The sequence below is a fragment of the Physeter macrocephalus genome, chromosome 14 (assembly GCF_002837175.3).
Source record: "Physeter macrocephalus isolate SW-GA chromosome 14, ASM283717v5, whole genome shotgun sequence".
In the NCBI taxonomy this organism is placed as follows: Eukaryota; Metazoa; Chordata; class Mammalia; order Artiodactyla; family Physeteridae; genus Physeter; species Physeter macrocephalus.
In genome coordinates, this window is record NC_041227.1 from 93,480,430 (window position 1) to 93,505,678 (window position 25,249).

The following is a 25,249-nucleotide window of genomic DNA, read 5'->3' on the forward strand; positions in this document are numbered from 1 at the left end:
GATGCAGGGGACACGGGTTCGTGCCCCGGTCCGGGAGGATCCCACATGCCGCGGAGCGGCTGGGCCCATGAGCCATGGCCGCTGAGCCTGCGCGTCCGGAGCCTGTGCTCCGCAACGGGAGCGGCCGCGGCAGTGAGAGGCCCGCGTACAGCAAAAAAAAAAAAAAAAAGTAATGAGAAAAGACCTTTACTGTTGTCTGCCATAAAAGCAATAACAGGCTTAAGATAGCCTAAGACTATAAATAGATAAACTTCCACCGGGATTTTCAAATGCTCTCAACAAGAATTAATTAGTGGAATATCAAGTTGCTATTACCTCCATGCAGGTTTGCTGACAGCACAAATGGATAGGCCTTCATCCAGCTCATTACAGCAATAGTTTCTGGTTGGGTAGGATCTGTGATCTGAATGAACTGATCTGGGAAATTTCGGTTCAGGTCAAAGTTGTTGCTGTTATTTCTGCCGACTACACTTATTGAATCTCCTGTATGATAAAAGATTCAAATTTAAGCCATGTTTCATTTATACTTTAATCCAATACATACTACTTCAGCTATCTTAACTCAAAGGTAAGTGTGAACACATCAGGCTTCACTATGATCAAACACACTATGATTGAAACTGAGTAGGACCCTGTGGGGCCTTCCCAGGTTAAAAAAGCCCCTCTGTATCCTATATTTCTTGTTTGTAGAAAAAAGGCTTTAGTCTCCTAGGCCTTCCCTGAGTTCCAAAGAGCAGGCATAAGCAGTTACTAATTAGGGAAGTGAGGAAATTCAGAAGTAAATGAAAAGCAGTTAAGCAAGAAAAGTAATGACAACAATTCAGGATTAAAAACAAGAGTCCTAGTTCTTACTCAAGGGATATACATAACAATCTAACATATATCCTTGAGTTGTTCTCCAGGATGTAAGACCCCCACCCAGTAGGGGAAGGTGACTATGTGTTGAGCACAAGCATGTAGACCCCAGACTGGTTGGAACCAGAAGGCTGATGATTAAGATTCCCGAAACATCACCCTGCTACATCCACACCACCAATCAATCAGAAGAAAGCCATGCACCCTGTACCCTCACCCCAAATGTTGCCTTTAAAAATCCTTCCCTGAAAGCCATTGAGAAGTTTGGGTCTTTTGAGCATGAGCTGCCCATTCTCCTTGTTTAGTGCCTGCAGATAAATCCTGCACTTTCCTTCACCACAACCTCATATCAGTAAATTGGCTTTGCTCTGCAGCAGGTGAGAGGATCCAAGTTCAGTTGGGTAACGTGATTAAAACACACATCGTTTTTACATTGTACATTAAAAAAAATGTATCTCTTCTAGATCTTCTGAATAGAAAGGTAAAACCATTATCCTTTCATTTCTGCTTCTGGTCATACTTTGAGGGGAAAAGCTCCAACCATGCAAATTATATTAAAATATTGCTCATCTGTCAATAATCCACATACAGTGACGTGATCACAATGTTGACTGGGCATGACTGGCATGAGGGAGACTCTTGTACTGGTATACAGGTCACTAAAACAATGTAAATAAACAGACCAAATGAAAAGAAAAAAGTTGCAGTATGCTTACATTAAAGTGATAACAAAAACATAAAGTTAGTCAAGAACATAGTTGGAAGGGAGGAGGAGAAAGGGTTCAACTTAAGCTTATTCCATTTTACTATGGGATGAGAGCCCTATTATTGTCATTATAATGAGAAAATGAATGCAAGTGAATGAAGAAAACCTACTAGAGGGCTCACTAATAGTAAGTAGTTCCATCTTTCAGAAAGGTCTCAAGGGAGGAATGTGGAAGGAATTTGTGAGGCTGACAGAGAATAAGGTCCTTAGGGAAAGAACCTAAATAATATATATAAGGATTAACCTGGTCATTCACTAATCGATTCTCTCAGTGTTCAGTCAGTGACAGTAATAAACCACGTGGCTGCATATTCATATTGTGGTATCTTTTCTACTCACTGGTATCACTGCCTGGAAGGAATCACAGGTTGGGAAAAGATGGATTCTCACTCTCCTAGTGGTCTGCATAATGTGGCTCATGTAAGAAAGTTGCTCTCCCTGTCCTTACTATAATGCCCTAGGAAAGATGGGCTAGCCCAGAGGAGGCAGAGGAAGGGGAAGTCAATAACTTAGCAGGTTTAGATTATACTTGCATGGGGAGTAGAAATGGGCGTCAAAACAGAGTCACTGGCTTAAAAAATATTTGGTTTGAGTTTTCACTTATGAGATAAAGTTCCCAATACAATAATTTAACAAAAATTACTGTTAAAATGGAACAATTTGTAAAAATCTTATATTATTTTAGTAAATAAGAGCCATTACCAAAGTGGAGAACTTCATTAAATATAAACTTGATGACATAATTGTTGAATGAACTAGCCTATCTTACAAGAATACAAAAGCTAGAACCAATGATAAATTATAAGAATAAAAATAGGAAGAAATTTCAGGGAAACAACCAGTTCAAATTCTTTTCTATCCCCAAATAATTATGCCATATAATAATCAAAAAGGTTAAGCATTAATAGACAGCTATTCTTTACCTTCCTGGGCCTTTTCATACCCATCAGGATTCATGGATGGCATAAGGTGAATTCTAGTGTTAAGAACCAAATCTGTTACATCGGGATCTGTTCCAAAGTTCTTACAAAGGTATTCAATGAGGTTCAGTAACAGTTCTCTTCCAACCACTTCATTTCCATGCATATTTCCAATGTACTTAAATTCTGGTTCACCTGAAAATAATTACATGGAAGACGTTTTTTCCTCTTCATTAATCCTAGATTCTCTCTACTTTTTCCCCAACACATACAAAGACCCTGAACCAAAGATTTAAGATGTATTTTGGCAAAAGAAACAGGAAAAAGCATCTTATAAAGCAGTCCTTACTAATATATATGTCTGAGCAAGCTCAAAGCATATATACGTATGTGTATGTATATATGTATATATATATACACACACATATGTATATATGCCGTATAATATGAAAATAAAAGTACTATTAGCAGAAAGAATCTAATTATGCAGTATGTTAAACTTTGTACATAATATGGATTATCAAATGGATTTTCTTCTTTTCTAGGAAAAAATTGGTTACGTTTTCTTTGATCCAGTTATACATACAATAGGTGACCTTTCTAGATGAAGCAAAGCAATATAGCACATAGCTCTGAGAAGCAATCTGAAATTATGTGTGAAACTACACCAATTACCTGGTTCATGGACACCTGGATTATCAGATATCTCCATTACATAAAGTTCTCTTGACTCTACCGATTTTCCCAATGAATAAAGCCGGGTGATGTTAGGATATTCATTGGCAAACCTTCTCAAGAAGATTTCCATATCAGGGAAATGGTGGTGGTGAAAGTCCTGTGGCTGAACTGGCTGGTGGGAGGACGGTGTTCCAAGAGGACTATTAGGTATAGCAACTGTGCTAGCAGTTACTACAATCTCAGTTGTGTCAGGGACTACTGAAGCCACAGTTGGCCGAAGGGGAAAATTCACCTTTGTGGCTGGTCCTTCTTTCACTATTATGTTATTAACAGTCAGTGGCATATACCTGAAAAGAAAAATTTGAAAAAGTAGATGGCTTGGAGTTAAATTGAAACAGACAATGCTTTAACATTATAAAAGTACAACAGCCTTTTCATACTCTTGCGCTTAAGTCTATTGAAAGTCAAATCAAATAAAAATAAATGTGTAAATTCAAGACTTTTAGCATATTATCTCACGAAGAAACCCAGATTAAGTCTTTTTTTTTTTTTTTTTTTTTTTTTTGCGGTACGCGGGCCTCTCACTTCTGTGGCCTCTCCCGTTGCAGAGCACAGGCTCCGGATGCACAGGCCCAGCGGCCATGGCTCACCAGCCCAGGCGCTCCGCGGCATGTGGGATCTTCCCGGACCGGGGCACGAACCCGTGTCCCCTGCATCGGCAGGCGGACTCTCAACCACTGCGCCACCAGGGAAGCCCCCAGATTAAGTCTTTAAAGAACTATTTCTCTTACCATCTTTTCAGGTTCCACACATTAGAATGCTTATAAAAAATTACATTCAAAGGACAGAATACGATGAAAAATGAAGGTCATTAATCCATTGTAACCATTGCTACAATACACAAAGTAGGGATAAATGATCCAATTCTTTGCAGTGCCTTATCAGACTGACATTCCAACTACTTTACCAAATGGGAAAGTCCAAAATTAAAGGTAATTTATTTGCTAAAGGTAAATCCTTGGCAAAATGAGCTTCCAGAAATGTTTCCAGAGGAGGTGGGGAACCACTCATGTCATGTATTAGAAAGCTGATGGTGAGACAGCTCTTCAAAATGTCTTTCATAGAGCCCTGAGTTTCTTCTACCTTGGTGTTCAATTAGCCTTGCAGCAATGCTTTACACAGCTGACCATCAAGCTTTTAAAACTGTCCTTCCTCCCAATTTTACAACGATGCTTCATATCCAGTTGTATTGTTAATGTGACAAAAGATCCACCATAGTATTTTCTCATTATAAAGGGGGAAAAAATCAGAAAACAAGGAAAAATAAAAGCCAGATACAGTAAATAAGCTCTCCAAGAGTATATTTCTCTTCTTAGATATAAACGGAAACTTGACATTTTAAGAGTCTAGTTTAAATTCTTACCCAGTTAAAACTGCTGTAATGTTATAAGTTCCAGGAACAAGTAATCGGTGGAAATCACCAAATCTTCCTGTTGTGATATTATGATTAATACCAGCCACTGAGATGGTTGCATTCTCTAAGCCAGCTCCTGTTACTGAATCTTTAACAAATCCTTTAACTCCAATGTGGACCTAAAAAAACAAGAATCAAAGTAGACTGCTCAGAGACAATCAGTTTGGAAGGCAAGAGAAAATAACTTCTCTGCATTGATGCTAGAATTTTTAAAAAATAAGGTTATTCCTCTAGCTCCCTGAAATATTTTTCAATCCCTCCAAGTTAAAATAAAATATAGACCAAAAAAATTAAATCCTTAAACTTAAGTCATCTGAAATCTAGACTGATAAAAAGCTTCTGAAATTCCTTCTCCTCAAAGCCAGACTTCTGCTTTTATCAACAAGATATAAGTAATCATTTCTGATATATCCAATAGTATATTAGCCTGCAAGGTTCTCTAGCAAATATGATCGAATGGCATTGTAAGAATCTGGTACTACAAATTTTGCTAATTATTTCAGGTTGTAAAAGTGCTGTAAGACAGTCAAAAGAAGCCCTCCAGAGGAAAAGAGCTGGGGGGAAGGATAACAGAGGCATGGCTAGAATATGTTCTAATAGATTCTAATATAATAATTTCTAAATATAATCTACAATCTTAAATAATAAAAAACAGAAAAATAAAGGGTATCTAGAATAAACTGTGTTCACATACACAAATTTCTCCCTTATTTAATCAATTATTACCATACGCCAACCTTCCATTCAGCTTTTACCTTTTCAATCAATGTGATCAAAGACTCACGATTGTTCTCCCATTCTTGTTGAAGCTGCGAAGCTGGTGGGTACTTGCAACAAGACAGTTCTAATGTGATTTCAAAACAGTTGGCCCATAGATAATTGTAATCTTGCATGCCACCTGAAACATGAAGGAAAAAATAAGCTTTTCTCAGAATTCTACTCTCAAAAAGACCACAGAAATTAAATCAGTCATCTCTGCATGTATAAATTCTCTTTTCATTAAATTGTCTGAAATTGGAGAAGGCTCTTGAATTATAGAGGACACTAACAAGGAAGGAGAAAGGAATACACCTTGGAAAGGAATATACATAAAGGATATATATTTAATTGATAGGATAAACAGTTATAAAGAGCATGAATATAATAGTTAATAACAATAGCAATAATGATAACCACTCTACATTTGAGTGTTTACTATATGCCAGCTCTGTTCTATGACCTTTATGTGTATTAACATTTAATCTTTACAAAAACTTTTTGAGGTAGGTATTGCTATTTCACCCATTTTACAGATGTGAGAAGTAAGGCACAGAGAGGTGAAGATTTTTGACAGAATGAACATGAAGAATACTCTAGATCTTAAAGTTATAAAGGATATTCACACCAAAGCATTATTAAGGGCTTACTATTCTAACTGTACTCCCTGTATCACAAAGGTGACACGAAGGGTCTGGATCAAAATGGTAGAGTAGAAAGATCCTGAGCTCAACTCCTCACATAGGCACACTAAAATTACAACTACTTACAGAACAACTACCTCTGAGAACAACCTGAAGAATAACAGAAAAGATTTTCCACAGCTAAAGATATAAGGAAGAAGCCACAACAAAATGGGGTGGGTGGGTGGAGATGCAGTCTAGTCAGGGCCCACATCCCTGGTGCAATGACGCACAAGCAGGAGGACTATCACAACTGTGACAGTCATCCCTGAGGAGCAAGGAGTCCAAGACCAACATGGAGCTCCCTCGCCCAGGGTCCTGAATTAGGAAGACAAGCCTCCAAAATGTCTGGCTTAAAAGCCAGTGGGGCTTATGTTCAGGAGTACCAGAAAGCTGTAGGAAACCAAGACTCTGCTCATAAGGGTGCATGCAAAAATACACTCGCTCCAAGTCCCAGCACAGAGGCAACAGTTTGAAAGGCACCTGAATCAGACACACTTGCTGATACTGGATAGCCTCCAGGAGAGGCAGGAGGCAGCTGGGACTCCCCCTGGGGACTGAGATGCTGGCAGCAGCTATTTTTGTGATCTCATTCTATCATGCTGACACCAGCACTGACACACAGGCACCGTTTTGGAATCCTCTTTCGAGCCTATTAGAGCCAGGGGCCTGCTTCACCCACCAGCATGCCCACAGTGGTCAAACAATGCTCAGCATCACAGTCAGTCATGCCGGGGCCTGCCCTGACCATCAATGTGCCCAAACAGTTGGCCCTGCCACAACAGAAAGGCACAAGCAGCCCTCATAGGGAACACCCCTGAAGTGTCTGCCCAGAGGGGAGCAAGCTGCTAAGCCCACAGGACATCTCCAACATAAAGTCACTTCTCCAAGATCGGAAGACATAACAGACCTATTTAATACAAAGAAAATCAACACAGAAAATTAGGCAAAATGAAGAGACAGAGGAATGTGTTCCAAATGAAACAATAAGACAAAACCTCAGAAAAAGACCTAAATGAAATGGAGATAAGCAATCTACCGGATAAAGAGTTAAAGGTAATGATCATAAAGATGCTCACTGAACACAGGAGAAGAATGGATGAACACAGTGAAAACTTCAACAAAGAGTTAGAAAATATAAAAAAGACCAATTAGGGCTAAAGAATACAATAACTAAAATGAAAAATAGGACTTCCCTGGTGGCACAGTGGTTAAGAATCTGCCTGCCAATGCAGGGGACATGGGTTTGATCCCTGGCCCAGGAAGATCTCACATGCCGAGAAGCAACTAAGGCCGTGCTCCACAACTACTGAGCCTGCACTCTAGAGCTCGCATGCTGCAACTACTGAGTTGCGTGCTGCAACTACTGAAGCCCGCGCACCTAGAGCCTGTGCTCTGCAACAAGAGAAGCCACCGCAATGAGAAGCCTGTGCACCGCAACGAAGAGTAGTCCCTGCTCGCCACAACTAGAGGAAGCCCACGTGCAGCAACAAAGACCCAATGCAGCCAAAAATAAATAAATAAAAAGTAAATAGAAAGGGACACATGAATTTTTTTAAAAAAATAAAAATAAAATGAAAGATACACTAGAGGGGATCAACAGTAGATTTGATGATACAGAATAATGGATCAGTGATCTGGAAGACAGAGTAGTAAAAATTACCCAAGCTGAACAGGAAAAAAAAAATGAGGATAGTTTAAGTGACTTCTGGGACAACATCAAGCATATTAACATTTGCGTTATAGGGTCCCAGAAGGAGAAGAAAGATAAAAAAGAGAAGAGAACTTATTTGAAGAAATAGTAGTTGAAAACTTCCCTAACCCGTGGAAGGAAACAGATATCAAGTTCCAGGAAGCACAGAGAGTCCCAAACAAGATGAACACAAAGAGGTACACACCAAGACACATATTTAAAATGTCAAAAATTAAATATGAAGAGACTCATAAAAAGTATCAAGAGGAAAAACAACTAGTTACATATAAGGAAACTCCCATAAGACTATCAGCTGACTTTTCAGCAGAAGCTTAGCAGGCCACAAGGGAATGGCATGATATACTCAAAGTGCTGGAAAAAAAAAAATACAACCAAGAATACTCTACGCAGCAAGGTTATCATTCAGAATTGAAGGAGAGATAAAGAGTTTGACAGACAAACAAAAGCTAAAGGAGTTCATCACCAATAAACCAGCCCTTCAAGAAATGTTAAAGGGACTTCTCCAAGCAGAAAAGGCCACAACTAGAAGAAAATGAATAAAGAATAAATCTCAATGGCAAAGACAAACATATAGTAAAAGGTAGTGGATCAACCACTTATAACTCTAGTAGAAACGTTAAAAGACAAAAGTAGTAAAATCATCTATATCTACAATAAATAGTTAAGGGATACACAAACTAAAAAGATATAAAGTATGCATCAAAACATAAAACGTGGTGTAGGGGTGGGGGGAGTAAAAATGTAGGGCTTTTAGAATCCCTTCAAACTTAAGAGATCATCATAAAATAGACAGCTATATACAAAGGTCATTATACATGAACCTCAAGGTAACCACAAACCAAAAACTGGTAAGAGATACAGAAAAAATAAAGAGAAAGGAATCCAAACATAACACTAAAAATAGTCATCAAATCACAAGGGAAGAGAGACAAGAGAAGGAAGGAACAAAGAACAACTACAAAAAAAACCAGGGCTTCCCTGGTGGCGCAGTGGTTGCGCGTCCGCCTGCCAATGCAGGGGAACCGGGTTCGCGCCCCGGTCTGGGAGGATCCCACATGCCGCGGAGCGGCTGGGCCCGTGAGCCATGGCCGCTGGGCCTGCGCGGAGGCCACAACAGAGGTAGGCCCGCGTACCACAAAAAAAAAAAAAAAAAAACCAGAAAAACAATTAACAAAATGGCAATAAGTATATACCTATCAATTATTACTTTAAATGTAAATGGACTAAATGCTCCAATCAAAAGACACAGGATGGCTGAATGGATAAAAAAATAAGACCCATATAAGAGACTCACTTCAAATCTAAAGACACACACAGACTGAAAGTAAAGAGATGGAAAAAGATATTCCACTCAAATGGAAATGAAAAGAAAGCTGAGGAAGGAATACTTATATCAGACAAAATAAACTTTACAACAAAGACTGTAACAAGAGACAAAAGAGGGATCAAGCCAACAAGAGGACGTAACACTTGTACATATCTGTGTGTCCGACACAGGAGAACTTAAATACACATAGATAGCAAATATTAACAGACATACAAAGAGAGAGACAGAACACAATAGTAGTAGGGAACTTTAACACATTTCATAAATAGATAGATCATCTAAACAGAAAAATCAATAAGGAAATACTGGCCTTAAACAACACATTAGACCAGCTTGACTTAATAAATATATACAGAATAGTCCATCCAAAAACAGCAGAATATACATTATTTTCAAATGCACATAGAACATTCTCCAAAATAGATGACATGCTAGGCCACAAAACAAGTCTCAATAAATTTAAGAAAACTGAAATCATATTAAGCATTCTTTTCTGATCACAATAATTAGAAATCAATTACAATAAGAAAAATGGGAAAAACACAACCATGGGGAGGCTAAACAACATGCAACTAAACAACCAATGGGTCAGTGAAGAAATCAAAGAGGAAATAAATACCTTGACACAAATAAAAAAAGAGACGGCCCAAATAAATAAAATCAGAAATGAAAGAGAAATTACAACCGACACCACAGAAATAAAAAGGATCATAAGAGATTACCATGAAAAATTCTATGCCAACAAATTGGACAACCTAGCAGAAATGGATAAATTCCTAGAAACATACAATCTTCCAAGACTGAATCAGGAAGAAATAGAAAATATGAACAGACTGATTACCAATAATAAAATTGAATCAGTAATCAAAAAACTCCCAACAAACAGAAGTCCAGGGCCAGACAGCTTCACAGCTGAATTCTACCAAACATTTAAAAAAGAGTTAATACTTATCCTCCTCACACTATTCCAAAAAGTTAAAGAGGAAGAATCACTACCAAATTTGTTCTACAGGGCCAGCATTACCCTGGTACCAAAACCAGACAAAGACACTACAGAAAAAGAATATATCCCTGATGTACACAGATGCAAAAATCTTCATTTGTTACAACTGATGAACCTACATCAACACATCATTACCACCCAAAGTCCATAGTTTACATTAGGGTTCATTCTCGGTGCTGTATATGCTATGAGTTTTGACAAATGTATAATGACATGTTTCCCCATTATAGTATAATACACAGTGGTTTCACTGCCCTAAAAATCCTCTATGATCCACCTATTCAACCCATCCTCCTCCCTAACCCCTGATCTTTTTACTATCTCCAAATCGTTTTGCCTTTTCCAGAGTGTCATATAGTTGGACTCATATAGTATGTAGCCTTTCCAGATTGGTTTCTTTCATTTAGTAATAGGTATTCAAGGTTGCTCTGCGTCTTTTTTTTTTTTTTTTTTGGCTGCGCAGCTTGTGGGATCTTAGCTCCCTAACCAGGGATCGAAACTGTGACCCCTGCAGTGGAAGTGCGGAGTCCTAACCACTGGACTGCCAGGGAATTCCCTCCTCCATGTCTTTTCATGGCTTGATAGCTCATTTCCTTTTAGTGCTGAATAATATGCCTTTGTCTGATGTACCACAGTTTACTTTACCCATTCACCTACTGAAGGACATCTTAGTTGCTTCCAAGTTTTGACAATTATGAATAAAGTTTACTGTAAACATCTATGTGCAGGTTTTTGTGAGAACATCAGTTTTCAACTCCTTTGGTTAAATACCAAGGAGCAAAACTGCTGGGTTGTATGATCAGAGTATGTTTAGTTTTATAAGAAACCACCAGACTATCTTCCAAAATGGCTGTACCATTTTGCATTCCCACCAATAATGAATGAGAGTTCCTGTTGTTCTACATCTTCACAAGCATTTGCTGTTGTCAGGGTTCTGGATTTTGGCCTTTCTGATAGGTGTGTAGTGGTAACTTGTTTTAATTTGCATTTCCCTGATGACATATGACGTGGAGCATATTTTCATGTTTATTTGCCATCTGTCTATCTTTGTTGGTGAGATGTCTGTTAAGGTCTTTGGCCCATTTTTTAATGCAGTTGTTGTTTTCTTAGTATTGAGTCTTAAGAGTTTTTTATATATTTTGTATAACAGTCCTTTATCAGATGTGATTGCCTTCTTTTTTAGGCTGAATAATATTCCTTTGTATGTATATACCAAATTTTCTTTATCCATTCATCTGTCAATGAATATTTAGGTTGCTTCTTGGCAATTGTGACTAACACTGGAATGAACATGGGTGTACAAATATCTTTTCAAGATCCTGTTTTCAATTCTGTTGTATTTACACCCGGAAGTGGGATTGTTGAATCATATGGTAATTCTATTTTTAACTTTTTGAGGAAGCTCCATACTGTTTTCCATAGCAACTGCACTATTTTATATTCCTACCAACTGTGCAAAGTTGTACAACTGCACTATTTTATATTCCTACCAACTGTGCAAACTCCACATCACCATCAACACCTGCTATTTTGGTATTTTTGATAGTGGTCATCCTAAGAGGTATAAGGTGATATCTCATTGTGGTTTTGATTTGTTTTTCCCTGATCATTAATGATATTAAGCATCTTTTCATATGTCTGTTGGCCGTTTATATGTTTTTTGAAGAAATGTCTATTCAAGTCCTTTGCCTGTTTATTAACCAGATTACTTGTTTTTTGTTGAGTTGTAGGAGTTCTTTATATATTCTGAATATTAACCCCTTATCTGATATATGGTTTGCAAATATTTTCAGTAGGCTGCCTTTTCACTCTGTTGATTGTCTCCCTTGCTGCACAGAACATTGGAGGGTTTTGAGCAGAGGTGTGATATAATCTGAACAGCCTTTTTAAAAGATCATTCTGACTGAGTGAAAAATGACTATAGGGAAACGAAAAGGAAAGCAGGAAGATGAATTAGAAGAGAAGGATGGATTTGACTAGGTTGCTGGTAATGGAGATAAAGCAGAGAGATTTAGATGTAGAAAGGACTTGTTTAAAAGGAACCAAGGATGATGTCTAGATTTTTGGCTTGAGAAACTAGGGAGACAGTGTTATTAGTGTCATTAACTGAGAGGATGAAGGAGAACAAAGGAAACAGATATGGCATGCCTAAGGCTCTGTCTTTGATCCTCTTCTCTTTCTTCACTTATGCCCTTGGTGTCTCATGCAGCCCTATGGGGTTTAAATATTATCTACCGGCTGACAACTCTCGAATTGCTATGTCCAGCCTACACCTCTTTCCCAGAATCCAGACTTTTGTCCATCCAATTGCCTATTCAATATCTCTACTTGGATATCACAAACCTAACATATTCTCATCTTCCCTAAACCAGTCTCGCCCATGATGGTCAATGGCACTAGAAGAATTTAGTTGATCAGGCCCAAAGCCCTGGAGACACATCCCACATCTAAAGCATCAGGAAATAGTGCTAGTTCTAACTTCAAAATATATCCAGAATCCCAAAATTTCTCCTCACCTCTACTGCTGCTGCCCTGATACAAGCCACAATTGTTTCTCCACCTGGATTTCTGCAATCACTCTTAATAGGTCTCCCTGTCCCTGCCCTAGCCGTTCTATGTTCTTTTCTCAACAGAGATGCCAGAGAAATTCTGCTAAAATGTAAGTTGGATGTTATTCCCCTATACAATGACTCTCTATTTCACTCAGACTAAGAGCCAAAGCCTAGGCCTCTGCATATTTGTCCACCACCACTCCCCTTCCCTCTCTAACCTCCTTTTATACTCTCCCCATCACTGGCAGTGCACCAGCCACACTGGCCTCCCCACTGTTCACTAGATACACTAGGTACCTGACTTTGGGTCTTTGTTCTAGCTGTTTCCTTTGCCTGGTATGCTCTTCCCCCAGATATCTCTACTTAACTAACTCCCTCCCCTCACCTTCAGCTCTTCGCTCCAATTTCAACTTGACAATTAGGCTCACCTTGATCTCCCCACTTAAAGTTGCTACTTACTTCTTCCCATCGCTGTCCCCAAGCCCATTTCACCAGCACTCTCACCGTTTTCTACTCTTTTCTTTCTTTTCTACGGTACCTAACAATTTACCTATTATGTTTTTTATTTACTGCCTTTTCCTCCTTGCTAGATTATAAGCAACACAAGGGCAGAATATTTGTTATGCTCATTGATGGATATTCCAAGCAAAAGAACAGTACCAGGCACATCGTATTCCTTCAGTAAATATTTGTTGAAGGAATGAAAGTAAGTAGGCTGGATCAGTGGGAAATTAAGACTTCTGTTTTGAATGCATGAAATTTGAGATTCCCACTGACCATACATGTGGAGATGTCAAATAGACTTTGTCTTCATAAAATATATATGTGCAAGTTTACCACTACCACAAGCCCAGTAACTTTGTCTTAACCTTTTTTCTTAGAAGGCAACCTATCCATCTTTTGGTTTTCTCCTATCTTCCAGCATCTTGGCACTTACTTTGGGTCTGGAAGAAAAATGGTGAGATGCTGATTTTCACATCCCTACCAATATTTAGTCATTAAGTGATGTAAGTCACCTTCAGTCATTGTTGACCTCTGATCATCTTTGGTAACTCTGACTCACATGTACACATGTGAACATACATATGTTATTCATTGTATATCATATTTATTAATCTCCAATATTTACTACTGTATTGGTCACAGTACAATGGTCATTGTAAGTCATTAAACTAAGATTATAGGGATTTATAAATAGGAGATGTATTTCCATTCAGAGTTTAGAGTCTTGGTGAGGAAAAGAAACACAGAACACATACAAATAATTTCAAAGCAATACAAATGTGAACTAATCTATTTTTCTGCATATGTAAAACTTAATAGAAAAAAATCTTCCCATCTAAGGACAAAAAACTTAATAGCTGCATTAAATTGCAAACACAGTCAACGTGTGCTTTACTTACGCCAGAATGCAGTGAAGTAGATTACTTATAATACTATAATCACCAGGCTTGAGTCCTAGCATTCTTTTGTCTACCCCTTAATTGTCTTATTTCAGCAGTAATTTAAGAAATACTAGCTAACAGCAACAAGAAGACAAAGCTTACAGTCATATTTTAGAGTGTTATCTAATCATCTTTTTAGATGTAACTTTAATAGGACTGTAACTAGCCAGCTCCAATCAACACATACAAACATATGCCCAGGGTAAGGGGCGGGGAGGAAGGACAGAAGTCTTTTAAAAATAAGACCTAATTCTCAGAGAAGAAACTACATTCAGTGGCCTCTGGTCCTACAGATCACATTTTATATAAATAGTGATTTTGTAACATATAACTCTACGAACAATCTAAAACTAAAGGTCTGATTCATGATGACAAATCTCTTTTTGTAGATTCTATAGATTTGGGGAAATATCACAGTGAATAGTGTACCTAACTGTAACACATCTTCATAGAATTAATATTAACTTTACCATGTGGAACCTAGTGGAGATATGTAATAGAATATTAATTAAATCTTGACATATGTTTCCCAAATTTTTCTTTGATAAGACACTACTCAACAGAAAGTCATGTAAAATGACACTGGAAATAAAAGGATGACTGAGTAAAAACAATACAAAATGTCTTTCCTATATTTCAGCAATAATCAGAAAATGTAACAGAAAAAAGATGCCAGCAACAAAACCCACAATATGTATAGGATTAAATGTAATAAAATGCATAATATAAATCAACATTATAAAATTTTACTAAGGGATGTAAATTTCATGCTTCCAGATAGGAGGCTTATAACAATATCAAATTTCCCTGAAATTAATTTACAAGCATCATGCAGAAAAATAGATATTTATTGGAACTGGACAAAATGATCTGGAATGTGGAAAAATAAATGGGTGAGAATATCCAAGAAAACATTAAAAAATTAAAATGATAATAGAGACTTGCATTGCCAGATATTACAATGTATTATAAAACCATATTTACTAAAGCAGTGCAATTAAGATGTCAAAATAAATAGACCAGCAGAACAAAATAGAAAGCACAATAAAAGAAACAAAAGCAATTGGGATATAATTAAAGACATTTAAAACCAACGGGGAGGGCTTCCCTGGTGGCGCAGTGGTTGCGCGTCCGCCTGCCGATGCAGGGGAACCGGGTTCGCGCCCCGGTCTGGGAGGATCCCACATGCCGCGGAGCGGCTGGGCCCGTGAGCCATGGCCGCTGGGCCTGCGCGTCCGGAGCCTGCCCGCATACCACAGAAAAAAAAAAAAAAAAAAAAAAAAAAAAAAAAACCAACGGGGAAAGAATTAGTAACTGTTACATGGATAACTGGTTAACTGTGTGACAAAAATATAGGTGAGATTTACCTCAGATCATACCAAATAAAGTCTTAAGTCCACATGGAACATGATGTAAAAATGTAGCCATAAACAATATCAGAAGCCAACTAGTATTTTTATACCCTCAGGATGAGGAAAAAAGCCTGTCTAAGTATGACAGCAAAGTAGTATAAAGCCATAAATGATAGGTTTAACTACCTAAAAATTGTAAACTACCTGTTGATCAAAAAACTGCCTTAAAAAAGTATATATATAAAAAAAGACTGAAAAGAAAACCCAGATAAAAATAAAGGCATATAGAATATTGCTGGGTAACAATTTAGCAATATGTATATAAAATCTTTAAAACAGGCATGACGTTAACACAGAAATTCATTTTCCAGGAATTTATTCTAAGATAACAGCTACAGTGATAAGGACTATAGTGTTTAACTTGAAGGAGAATAAAACGGAACAACGTGAAGGTCCAAAAATGGTGGACCAGTTTAGTAAATATGATATAAAATGGGCTACTATGCAATAATTTAAAATGTTACAGACACACACTTATGGTCATGATATTTACCATGTAATAATAAAAAAGGTTATAAAACAGCATATACAAGATATATCTTTTTGTAGGATACTTTAAATTTTCTTCTTCTTTGAACCCTACGGAGTTTCTCAGTTCCCCTTTACCCAAGTATGAAGTAACCGATCCAAAACAACTTTGACAATCTCTCTGATCTACATGCTGCTTTACAGCTTTTTTTAAAACTCAGGTTTATTGTGGTATAATTTATACACTGTAATCCCTTTTAAATGTACAGTGCAATGTGTACAGTCATATAACCACTTCCACAATCAAGATACAGAACATTTGCATCACCCCAGAAAGTTCCCTCCCTTCTGCTCCCAGGCCCTGGGCAACCACTCATCTAATTTCTTTCCCTATATTTTTGCCTTCTCCAGAATTTCATATAAATGAAGTCATACAATGTATAGTCTTTTGTATCAAGCTTCTTGCACTTAGCCTAACACTTTTGATATTCATTCATATTGTTATATATACAAATTCTTTTTATTATTATATAGTCCATTGTATGGATATAGTACAATTTGTTTATCCATTCACTATGTGGCAGGTATTTGACTTGGTTTCGGCTTTTGGCGATTATGAATAAAACTGTGCCTAAGTCTTAGTGTCGACATATTTTTTCATGTCTTTTGGGTAAATACCTAGGAGAAGCATGGTTGCATCATGTGGTAAGTGTAAATTTAACTTCATAAGAAACTGTCAAACTGTTTTCCAAAGTGGCTGTACTATTTCACATTCCCCCCATCAAGGTATGAATGTTCCAACTGCTCTGCAACCTTAACTAACAAGCTGCTCAAGCAACTGGTCAGCCTTTTTTAATTATAAGCATCCTGGTGGGTGTGTAGTGGTATCTCATTGTGGTTTCAATCTGCATTTCCCTGACAACTAATGACAGTTAACACCCTATGATGTCTTTATTCATGATCTATTTTGGGAGACCTTGGAAGCCAGAGATTATGAGACTGCAGACAGGAGAGAGCTCAAAAAAAGGGATTCTATAAAGTTTTCTATGAACTCCTGGGCTCAACTCTGAATTGCACATGTAAGGGTCTGACCCTAAACAACATACCAAAAGCATTGGGAATTGATCTACAGAACAGACCACTGACCAGGTCTCAGACTGCTCCCTGGGTGGTGCTCACATAGGACAGATCTGAACAGGCAGTGTAAAGGTTTTGAAAACTGAACTGACATTGGAATCACAGCCTACAAAAGGCGAGTCAAAACTCACAACTGAACAAGTCTGACAGTGGGTCATTCACCTTCAGAACAAATAAACAAAAAGTTAACATTTTTATAGGGTTTAAACGAGGCTCAGATTTTATAACCTAAGATTCAAAATGTTCAGAATATAATCCAAAATTATTTGACATTTAAAGAACTAGTCAAATGTCAACAACTTGCAAGGAAAAAATAATCAATATACACCAACCCCAAGATTACCAGATGTTGGAATTATCAGACCAACCTTAAAGTAATTATTATAGCCATGCCTTAAGGAAATAAGATTAAACATTCTTGAAATGAAATAAAAGAAACAAACAGAAGATGTAAAAAAGAATAGAAAGTTCAGAAGTAAAAAATACAACCAAAAATTTTAAGTTTACTGTATGAGTTCAACAGAAGAATGGAAATGACAAAGATAAAGAGGGTTAACTTGAAGATAAATAGAAATTACCTAATCTGAATACAGAGGAAAAAAAAAAAGAACAGAGTTTTAGGGACACACCAAAAAGTCTAATATTCTTTTTTTTTTTGCGGTACGCGGGCCTCTCACTGCTGTGGCATCTCCCGTTGCGGAGCACAGGCTCCGGAAGCGCAGGCTCAGTGGCCATGGCTCACGGGCCCAGCCGCTTGGCGGCATGTGGGGTCCTCCCGGACCGGGGCATGAACCCATGTCTCCTGCATCGGCAGGCAGACTCTCAACCACTGCGCCACCAGGGAAGCCCCAAAAAGTCTAATATTCTTGCCACTGGAGTCTCAAAAGGAGAGGGAAAAGAATGCTATGCTGAAAAAAAAAAGTGTTGAAGAAATAATGGCTGAAAACTTCCCAAATTTGGCAAAAGACATAAACTTATACTTCAAAAAGCTCAGCAAATCTCAAATAGGATAAACTCAAAGAAATTCATGCCTAGATCCTTCATAGTCAAACTACTGAAATACAAAGGAAAAAATCTTGAAAGTAGTCAGAGAAAAATGATACATTTATATAGGGAAACAATTTAAATGACTGTGAATTTCTCATCAGAAGCCATGAAGGCCAGAAGGCAATGGCACAAAACAATTAAAAAAAAAAAAAAAAGAAAAAGAATAGTCAACCCAGAACCTAGAGTTTTATATCCAGGGAAAATATCCTTCAGGAACAAAGGCAGAAATAGATATTCTCGGTGAAGGAAAGCAAAAAGGATCCACCACAAGCAGACTTGCTTTAAAAGAAATGTTAAAGAAAGTTCTTCAGGTAGAAGAGAAATGATAGCAGAGAAAAACTTGGAACTTCAGGAATGAAAAAACAGAAATGGTAAATATCCGGGTAAATATAATGAACTTTTTTTCTTCTTTTAAGTTTTCAAAAATATGTATATCAGTTGAAAGCAAAAATCATAACACTGGTGGGGGTTTTAAGGTACATATATAAAAAATATACATATAATAAAACTGCCACATAAAGTGGGGGAGGGTAAAGGGTGTGGTGGTAAGATTTATACGTTCTTCTTGAGGTGGTAAAATATTACTTCTAGGTAGAACTGTCAAAAGTTAAGTATGTATATTGTAATTCCCAAAACAAACTTTACGAAGAGATATAGTTAAAATACTACAGTTAAAATGATATGATAAACATCCAAACAATACAACAGAAGGCAGGAAAGAGGAAGCAATGGAATAAAAAACAGAGGGACAAACAGAAAAATAATAAAAAGGTAGACCTTAAACCAAACACATCAACAATTATATTCAATATAAATGGTGCAAATGCACCAACTAAAAGAAATTGTCAAATTGAATTAAAAAACAAGTCCCAACCACAATATATGCTCACTTTAAATATAATGGTATAGTATGTTAAAAGAATGGAAAAAATATACCATGCAAACACAAATCAAATATTAATATCATATAAAGTAGAATTCAGAGCAAGGAAAAGTGCCAGGTATAAAGAGGGATAGTACATAATGTTAAAAGAGTCAATTCGCCAAGACAATATAACAATCCTAAATGTGGCACCTAACAAAAGAACTTCAAAACACGTGAAACAAAAACTGATAGTACTAAAAGAAGAAATGAATAAATCCACAATTATAGTTGCAGACTTCAGTATTCCTCTCTCAGTAACCAACAGAAAAAGTAGACAGAAAACCAGCAAAGGCTAGACAAGAATCGAAAAACAGCATCACTTAACTAGATCTAAATGACATTTACAGTAGATCCTACCCAACCACAGCAGAATACACATTCTTTTCAAGTACATGTGGAATATTTACCAAGACAGACCATATCCTGGGTCATAAAACAAAGATAAAAGATTTAAAAGAACTGAAATTATACAAAGTATGTTCTTTGACATGATGGAATTACATAGAAATCAATAACAGAAAGATACACACAAAATATCCTTCTCTCAATGAAATCTCATAAAAATAAAGCACATTTCCTCTGAGTCTATAATAATGAGCCAGTCCCAGAAGGCAATTAGTGAGCCATGATATACACCTTAATCTACCTCTTTCGAAACTCATAGGAGTCAATCAATGTCAGAAGAGTAGCAAACTTACTTTTAGTTTGCAAGACAAAAATGATAAAGCTATCCTTACTTCAGAATATCAAAAAGTATTCACCAACTTCAAGTTTTAGTTTAAAAATTACTTTTAAAAATCATCTAGGGGCTTCCCTGGTGGCGCAGTGGTTGAGAATCCGCCTGCCCATGTAGGGCACACGGGTTCGTGCCCCGGTCCGGGAAGATCCCACATGCCGCGGAGCGGCTGGGCCCGTGAGCCATGGCCGCTGAGCCTGCGCGTCCCGAGCCTGCGCTCCGCGACGGGAGAGGCCACAACAGTGCGAGGCCTGCATACCGAAAAAAAAAAAAAAAAATCATCTAAAGAACTGGAAACAAATGGGGATATTAACAGAGTTATGAATAATTTAAGAATTTTTTTTCAAGACGCCACAAATAGGCATTATTTGCCATCTGTATTAAACTTCACATTATTTTTCCAATACTAAATGTCAAAGACTGTATAATAAGTAATCTTAGCTAAGTAGCTGGTCCAGATCCGTTGTCTTGATTTTTTCCTTAACAGAAAACCTACTTATGCAAAGCTAGAGCTAGAGTTCACTGTCACAGAGAACACTGATCTGCAAATAGGCCTGACATTTCTGACAGCTGCAGCTATTACCAGATTCAGTTAATACATTTGTTTATTTTTTTAAGCTGATATGTTATGTGGCTCAACATAGACTAAAGGATAAAATGTCTGATTTCAGAACATTATCCAGTCAAAGAAAATTTTAATTTTGGGAATGAAACATTCACCATAGGCACACCTCAAAGCAATAAAGCACTTTATTAACAGTATAAAGGATCTGCTATCTATCCTACTCATTAACAATCATAAATAATCAAGCCTCTAAAATCCATTAGTCTCTTACTGGGCTATCTAAACCAATGACCTTCAAACTTTTTTATTCATAGGAAAATAATCTTGAAAAATTATGCAACATTTCACACATTTTAAAGTTGGTACCTAAAAGTTTTGATTTTGAATTTAAATAGTAACAATGTAATTTCTTGCATAATGTAAATTTTTATTTTTTAAATAAAGCCTTTACATTGTTATTTTAGGTGGATTCAAATAAATAAAAATACTACAGAGATTTGATTCCTAGAATCATCTTTTAAAACTTGCATGAACACTCTTCTTCAACAGGAGGAATATAAAAACATAAAACAGAATCAATACTGTAACAAATTCAATACAGACTTTAAAAATGGTCCACATCAAAAAAATCTTTATAGATTGAAGTATTACAATAACTACTGATAGACAATTTATCAATAAAGGCATAGTTTTATTATCAATTTCAATAAATAATAAACCTAACAGGTAATAATTACTGAAATATATCTTTTCATGAGACGTTTCAGTGATGCTTTTATGATACCATTAATCACCAAATTATCCCTTTTGTTTTTGGTGCACTTTGTAAAACGCTGAGTTAACATATGATAGTGTGATTCAGATGGACAGAAAAAAATAGGTCTATATTCAGTCAAGTGGAAGAAGAGGATATGAGATTGAACCTCAGCGGCCAGTATCTTTCTCAGGCATGGAAGATTTGGAAATTTATTTCCTTAAAGTTATCCAAACTAACTGGTCTCTTCCTCCTCCCCATACACACCCAGCTTGAAAACCACTGATTTAGACTATTTCCTCTACTCCCAAGGGAAACTGGCAAAGAAAGACGAAAGGTATATATTTTGTTTTTAAGCCTACCTACCAATCTAATTTTTCTATACTCAGAAAATATTGAATGCAATGTATTGTGAAAGCTATGATGTTTTCATTCCTTTACCAATATTAAAGAATAAGACTAAAGTGTAATCACTAGGAATCTGTCCAGCACTACAACAAATTGTGATCAATACTAAATTGTTATGGGTGGCTAAATCTTCTGACCAAAGAATCTATTCATACCCATTCAACTCCTTCAATCCATGTGTCTCACAACTAATCTTCATATGCTTGAAGATACTCAATTCATCTTTATCATGGAACCAATCCCTATTACTGTTTTCACTAGAGAGATCTAGCTTTAAGGAGGTGGAGGGTATTTAAATAAATTCAACCATTCATTCAAAGATGGTGCACTAACAACTCACTCTTATGCCTCATGCAGAAAGCCAATGGAAAAAAAATATAACCAATGCTACAATGTTAAGACTTGAACATAGCAAGTTTCTTTTTTTAACTTGCCTCGGTAGGCCAACTATAAAGTATCAAACTGTATGACACAAGAACCCCATAAACCTTTTACAGAAAAAAAAAATGCAATGTATTTTTTTCATTAGGAAAAGCATTTTAGAATGCAGGAATATAGATAGGCAATTTCTATTCTATATTTAAATTTGGAGCTTACTGTTATTTCTTTAATAAAACTACTTCAAGCTGGGATGAAGTGAGAGAGTGGCATGGACATATACACACTACCAAATGTAAAATAGATAGCTAGTGGCAAGCAGCTGCATAGCACATGGAGATGAGCTCGGTGCTTTGTGACCACTTAGAGGGGTGGGATAGGGAGGGTGGGAAGGAGACGCAAGAGGGAGGAGATATGGGGATATATGTATACGTATAGCTGATTCACTTTGTTATACAGCAGCAACTAACACACCATTGTAAAGCAATTATACTCCAATAAAGATGTTAAAAAAAAAAAGAATGTGGTGGAATAAAATTAAAAAAAAAAAAACTACTTCAAGGGATAGTGAAAAGTTCTCACAACTTTGACTTTTGTGAACAATTTATTTATAGATAAGTGGGTTATTAAGTGATGATTTTGCACTCCTTGAGATATTTTTTAAAAGCTAATGAGCATGATGGTCATAAAAATTTTTAAGTGGAAGATCTGCATTAAATGAATGGAAAAAACAGATTGCCCTTGAAAGAATTTTTCCCGTATTCCTGGTCTTTACATTCAAGTTTGCTTTCACCAAATCTTAACTGAACTTGGTCTCCATATTCTGAACAACTTATCTTATGAAAATCTATTTCCTTCACCACTCCCACTGAATATATATTTGCTAATGATAATGATTCTACAAAGTTAAACTACATTACACAGTCCTGCATCTGTTTTCAGTTTTGTCTAACTTGGTCAACACTCTCTCTCACGCAGGTCTTTGTTTTTTTGTTTTTCTTTTTTGTGGTATGCGGGCCTCTCACTGCTGTGGCCTCTCCCTTTGCGGAGCACAGGCTCTGGACGCGCAGGCTCAGCGGCCATGGCTCACGGGCCCAGCCGCTCCGCGGCATGTGGGATCTTCCCAGACCGGGGCACGAACCCGCGTCCCCTGCATCGGCAGGCGGATTCTCAACCACTGCGCCACCAGGGAAGCCCTCACGCAGGTCTTTGAACTGTATTTTCCTTTGGTTTTTCTTTTGTTGTTGTTGTTGTTTTTAAGTACTTTCCTATTTTCTACCACCTGTATTTAAAAAAAAAAAAAAAAAAAAAGCACATCTAATTTTTAGACTTTGGATCTGAAGATTTAGGGGCCATATCCTAAAACAGTGTTTGGTTCTCAACCTTGATGAAAGTCTACTATTACATTACAAAATATACAAGCACACTGTTCCTAAAGTTTAGATTTTTATATGAGGCTATACTTCAGTTTACTAAAACAAACTTATGACTCAAGTAGAAGAAAAAATTCTGTTTGAGCATCATTTTAAGTTTTTGCTTTCCTTTTAAATAAGGTGGCACTCAGATGAAAGAGAGAGAGAGAGAAAGGAAGAAAGATCCAAGTAGCTCCTTAATGTACAAGAGCAGATAAAACCAAAAGCCCTTTATTAATGCACATTTGATTATCAATAGTATTCTTAAAATATGAACAGGCTGAGAATATCTAAACTGTTGGCATTCCTTAAAGAAAACATCCCAGTACAAAATGCCAGAAGTACATTCACTTTGGAGATGAAAAAGCACCCATCTGTTCATATATATATATATATTTTTTTTTTTCCCTAGTTGAATTTCTGGCTCCAAGCAATTAAATGATGCTAGGAAACAATATCAATTCAATTTTCAAAATCAGGCACACTGTCATATGCTTTCCACATATCTCATAATGCCTAAATCTCTTTATAATCTTGACCTCTTTCCCAACAAGCTCCAGAGCCTATCTCCCAACTGTACATCAAGTATTTATAACTAGTACATCCAGTACCACCTCACCTCCAATTTTCACTCCTCTCACACCTAAAGAGAAAACACACACACACACACACACACACACACACACACACACACACACCCCTTCCAATTAGTTTTTTTCCCATTTCCATTATCATTCTTACTTATCCAGGCTCAAAATCTCCAAGTTATATCTTTCTTTGCCTTGACACTCTGTTCTACTATCTGACGGTCAATTCTGCAACTCCTCTTGCACAATTTCTTATATATCTCATACTCCCTTTTCATTCCCATGGCATCCCTCTAGATAAAGCCCATATCTCGAAAAAAAGACCTTATTCCAAATAACCGTAAAAACCTCCCTAGTCTCACTTCCTGTAGGACCCTTTCCCTGCCAGTATATTTTGTATAAAGATAACTACAAAATGCATAGCACCACACTGTCCTTATCAAAGAATTCACACTCTAGCAAGAGACACAAAAAACTAACAACATAAGTAGATAAGCATTACACTGATGTTAAACAAAATGTTCTAGGAAGGTAAGAGTGACAGTTACTACAGGAGAGGTTTCAGAGAAGGTTACAGCTGAACTGGAGAAAAGCATTCCAGACAGAGCATAGCCCAGTATGTGAAGGTTCACATTTTGCAGGAAGGACAAGTCATTCAGTGGTACGTGAAGAGAAGGAGAGAAGACTAGAAATGTAGGCTTGAGTCAGACTGTGAAAAGTTTAGACTTGCTCCAATTAAAATGTGAAACAAGCAAAGATATAAGAATGCTTTAAGTTTTAGTGTGTTTGCTAGTTTGCTTTTAATATGTAATTTTTACAACAAAAATTAACACAAGCAGTAATAGAACTAGATACATCTACCTTAAGTGTGACCAGTGGTAAATCACTTATCATATACACTTTGGATTAGTAAACAGACTCTGCAGGAAAATTAGATATGAGGACAGTATTTTGTACATGTTCATTAGGTCAGATTGGTTTATGTTATTTAAATCCTCTGTGTCCTTACTGATATTTTTGTCTTCATGATGTAACAGTTACTGAGAAAGGCATGTTTAAAATCTCCTACTGTATTTATGGATTTGTCTATTTCTTAATATCAGATATTATATTGCTTCAGTTCTGTACCATCCATTTGATTATTTTATATAGATTCCAATTTCCTGGTGTCATAAGATTTATGACATAATGCCCTATTTAATGACACAGAAAATGCTGCACAAGAATAAGCTTTTCAGTCCATTTTT

The 25,249-nt window shown here is 36.9% G+C and overlaps 1 protein-coding gene across 1 annotated transcript in view; it reads right to left on the reverse strand.

Moving 5' to 3' along the window:
• Positions 1 to 25,249, reverse strand: part of CPD (carboxypeptidase D) — a 72,992-nt gene that overhangs the window by 36,593 nt on the left and 11,150 nt on the right. Inside the window, exons 3-7 of the mRNA XM_024127615.3 lie at positions 5,449 to 5,591; positions 4,643 to 4,812; positions 3,217 to 3,566; positions 2,545 to 2,736; positions 316 to 483 (exon numbers count right to left, since the gene is read on the reverse strand). Of these exons, the coding sequence (XP_023983383.1) occupies positions 316 to 483; positions 2,545 to 2,736; positions 3,217 to 3,566; positions 4,643 to 4,812; positions 5,449 to 5,591 (1,023 nt within the window). The remainder of the gene's footprint in view (positions 1 to 315; positions 484 to 2,544; positions 2,737 to 3,216; positions 3,567 to 4,642; positions 4,813 to 5,448; positions 5,592 to 25,249) is intronic.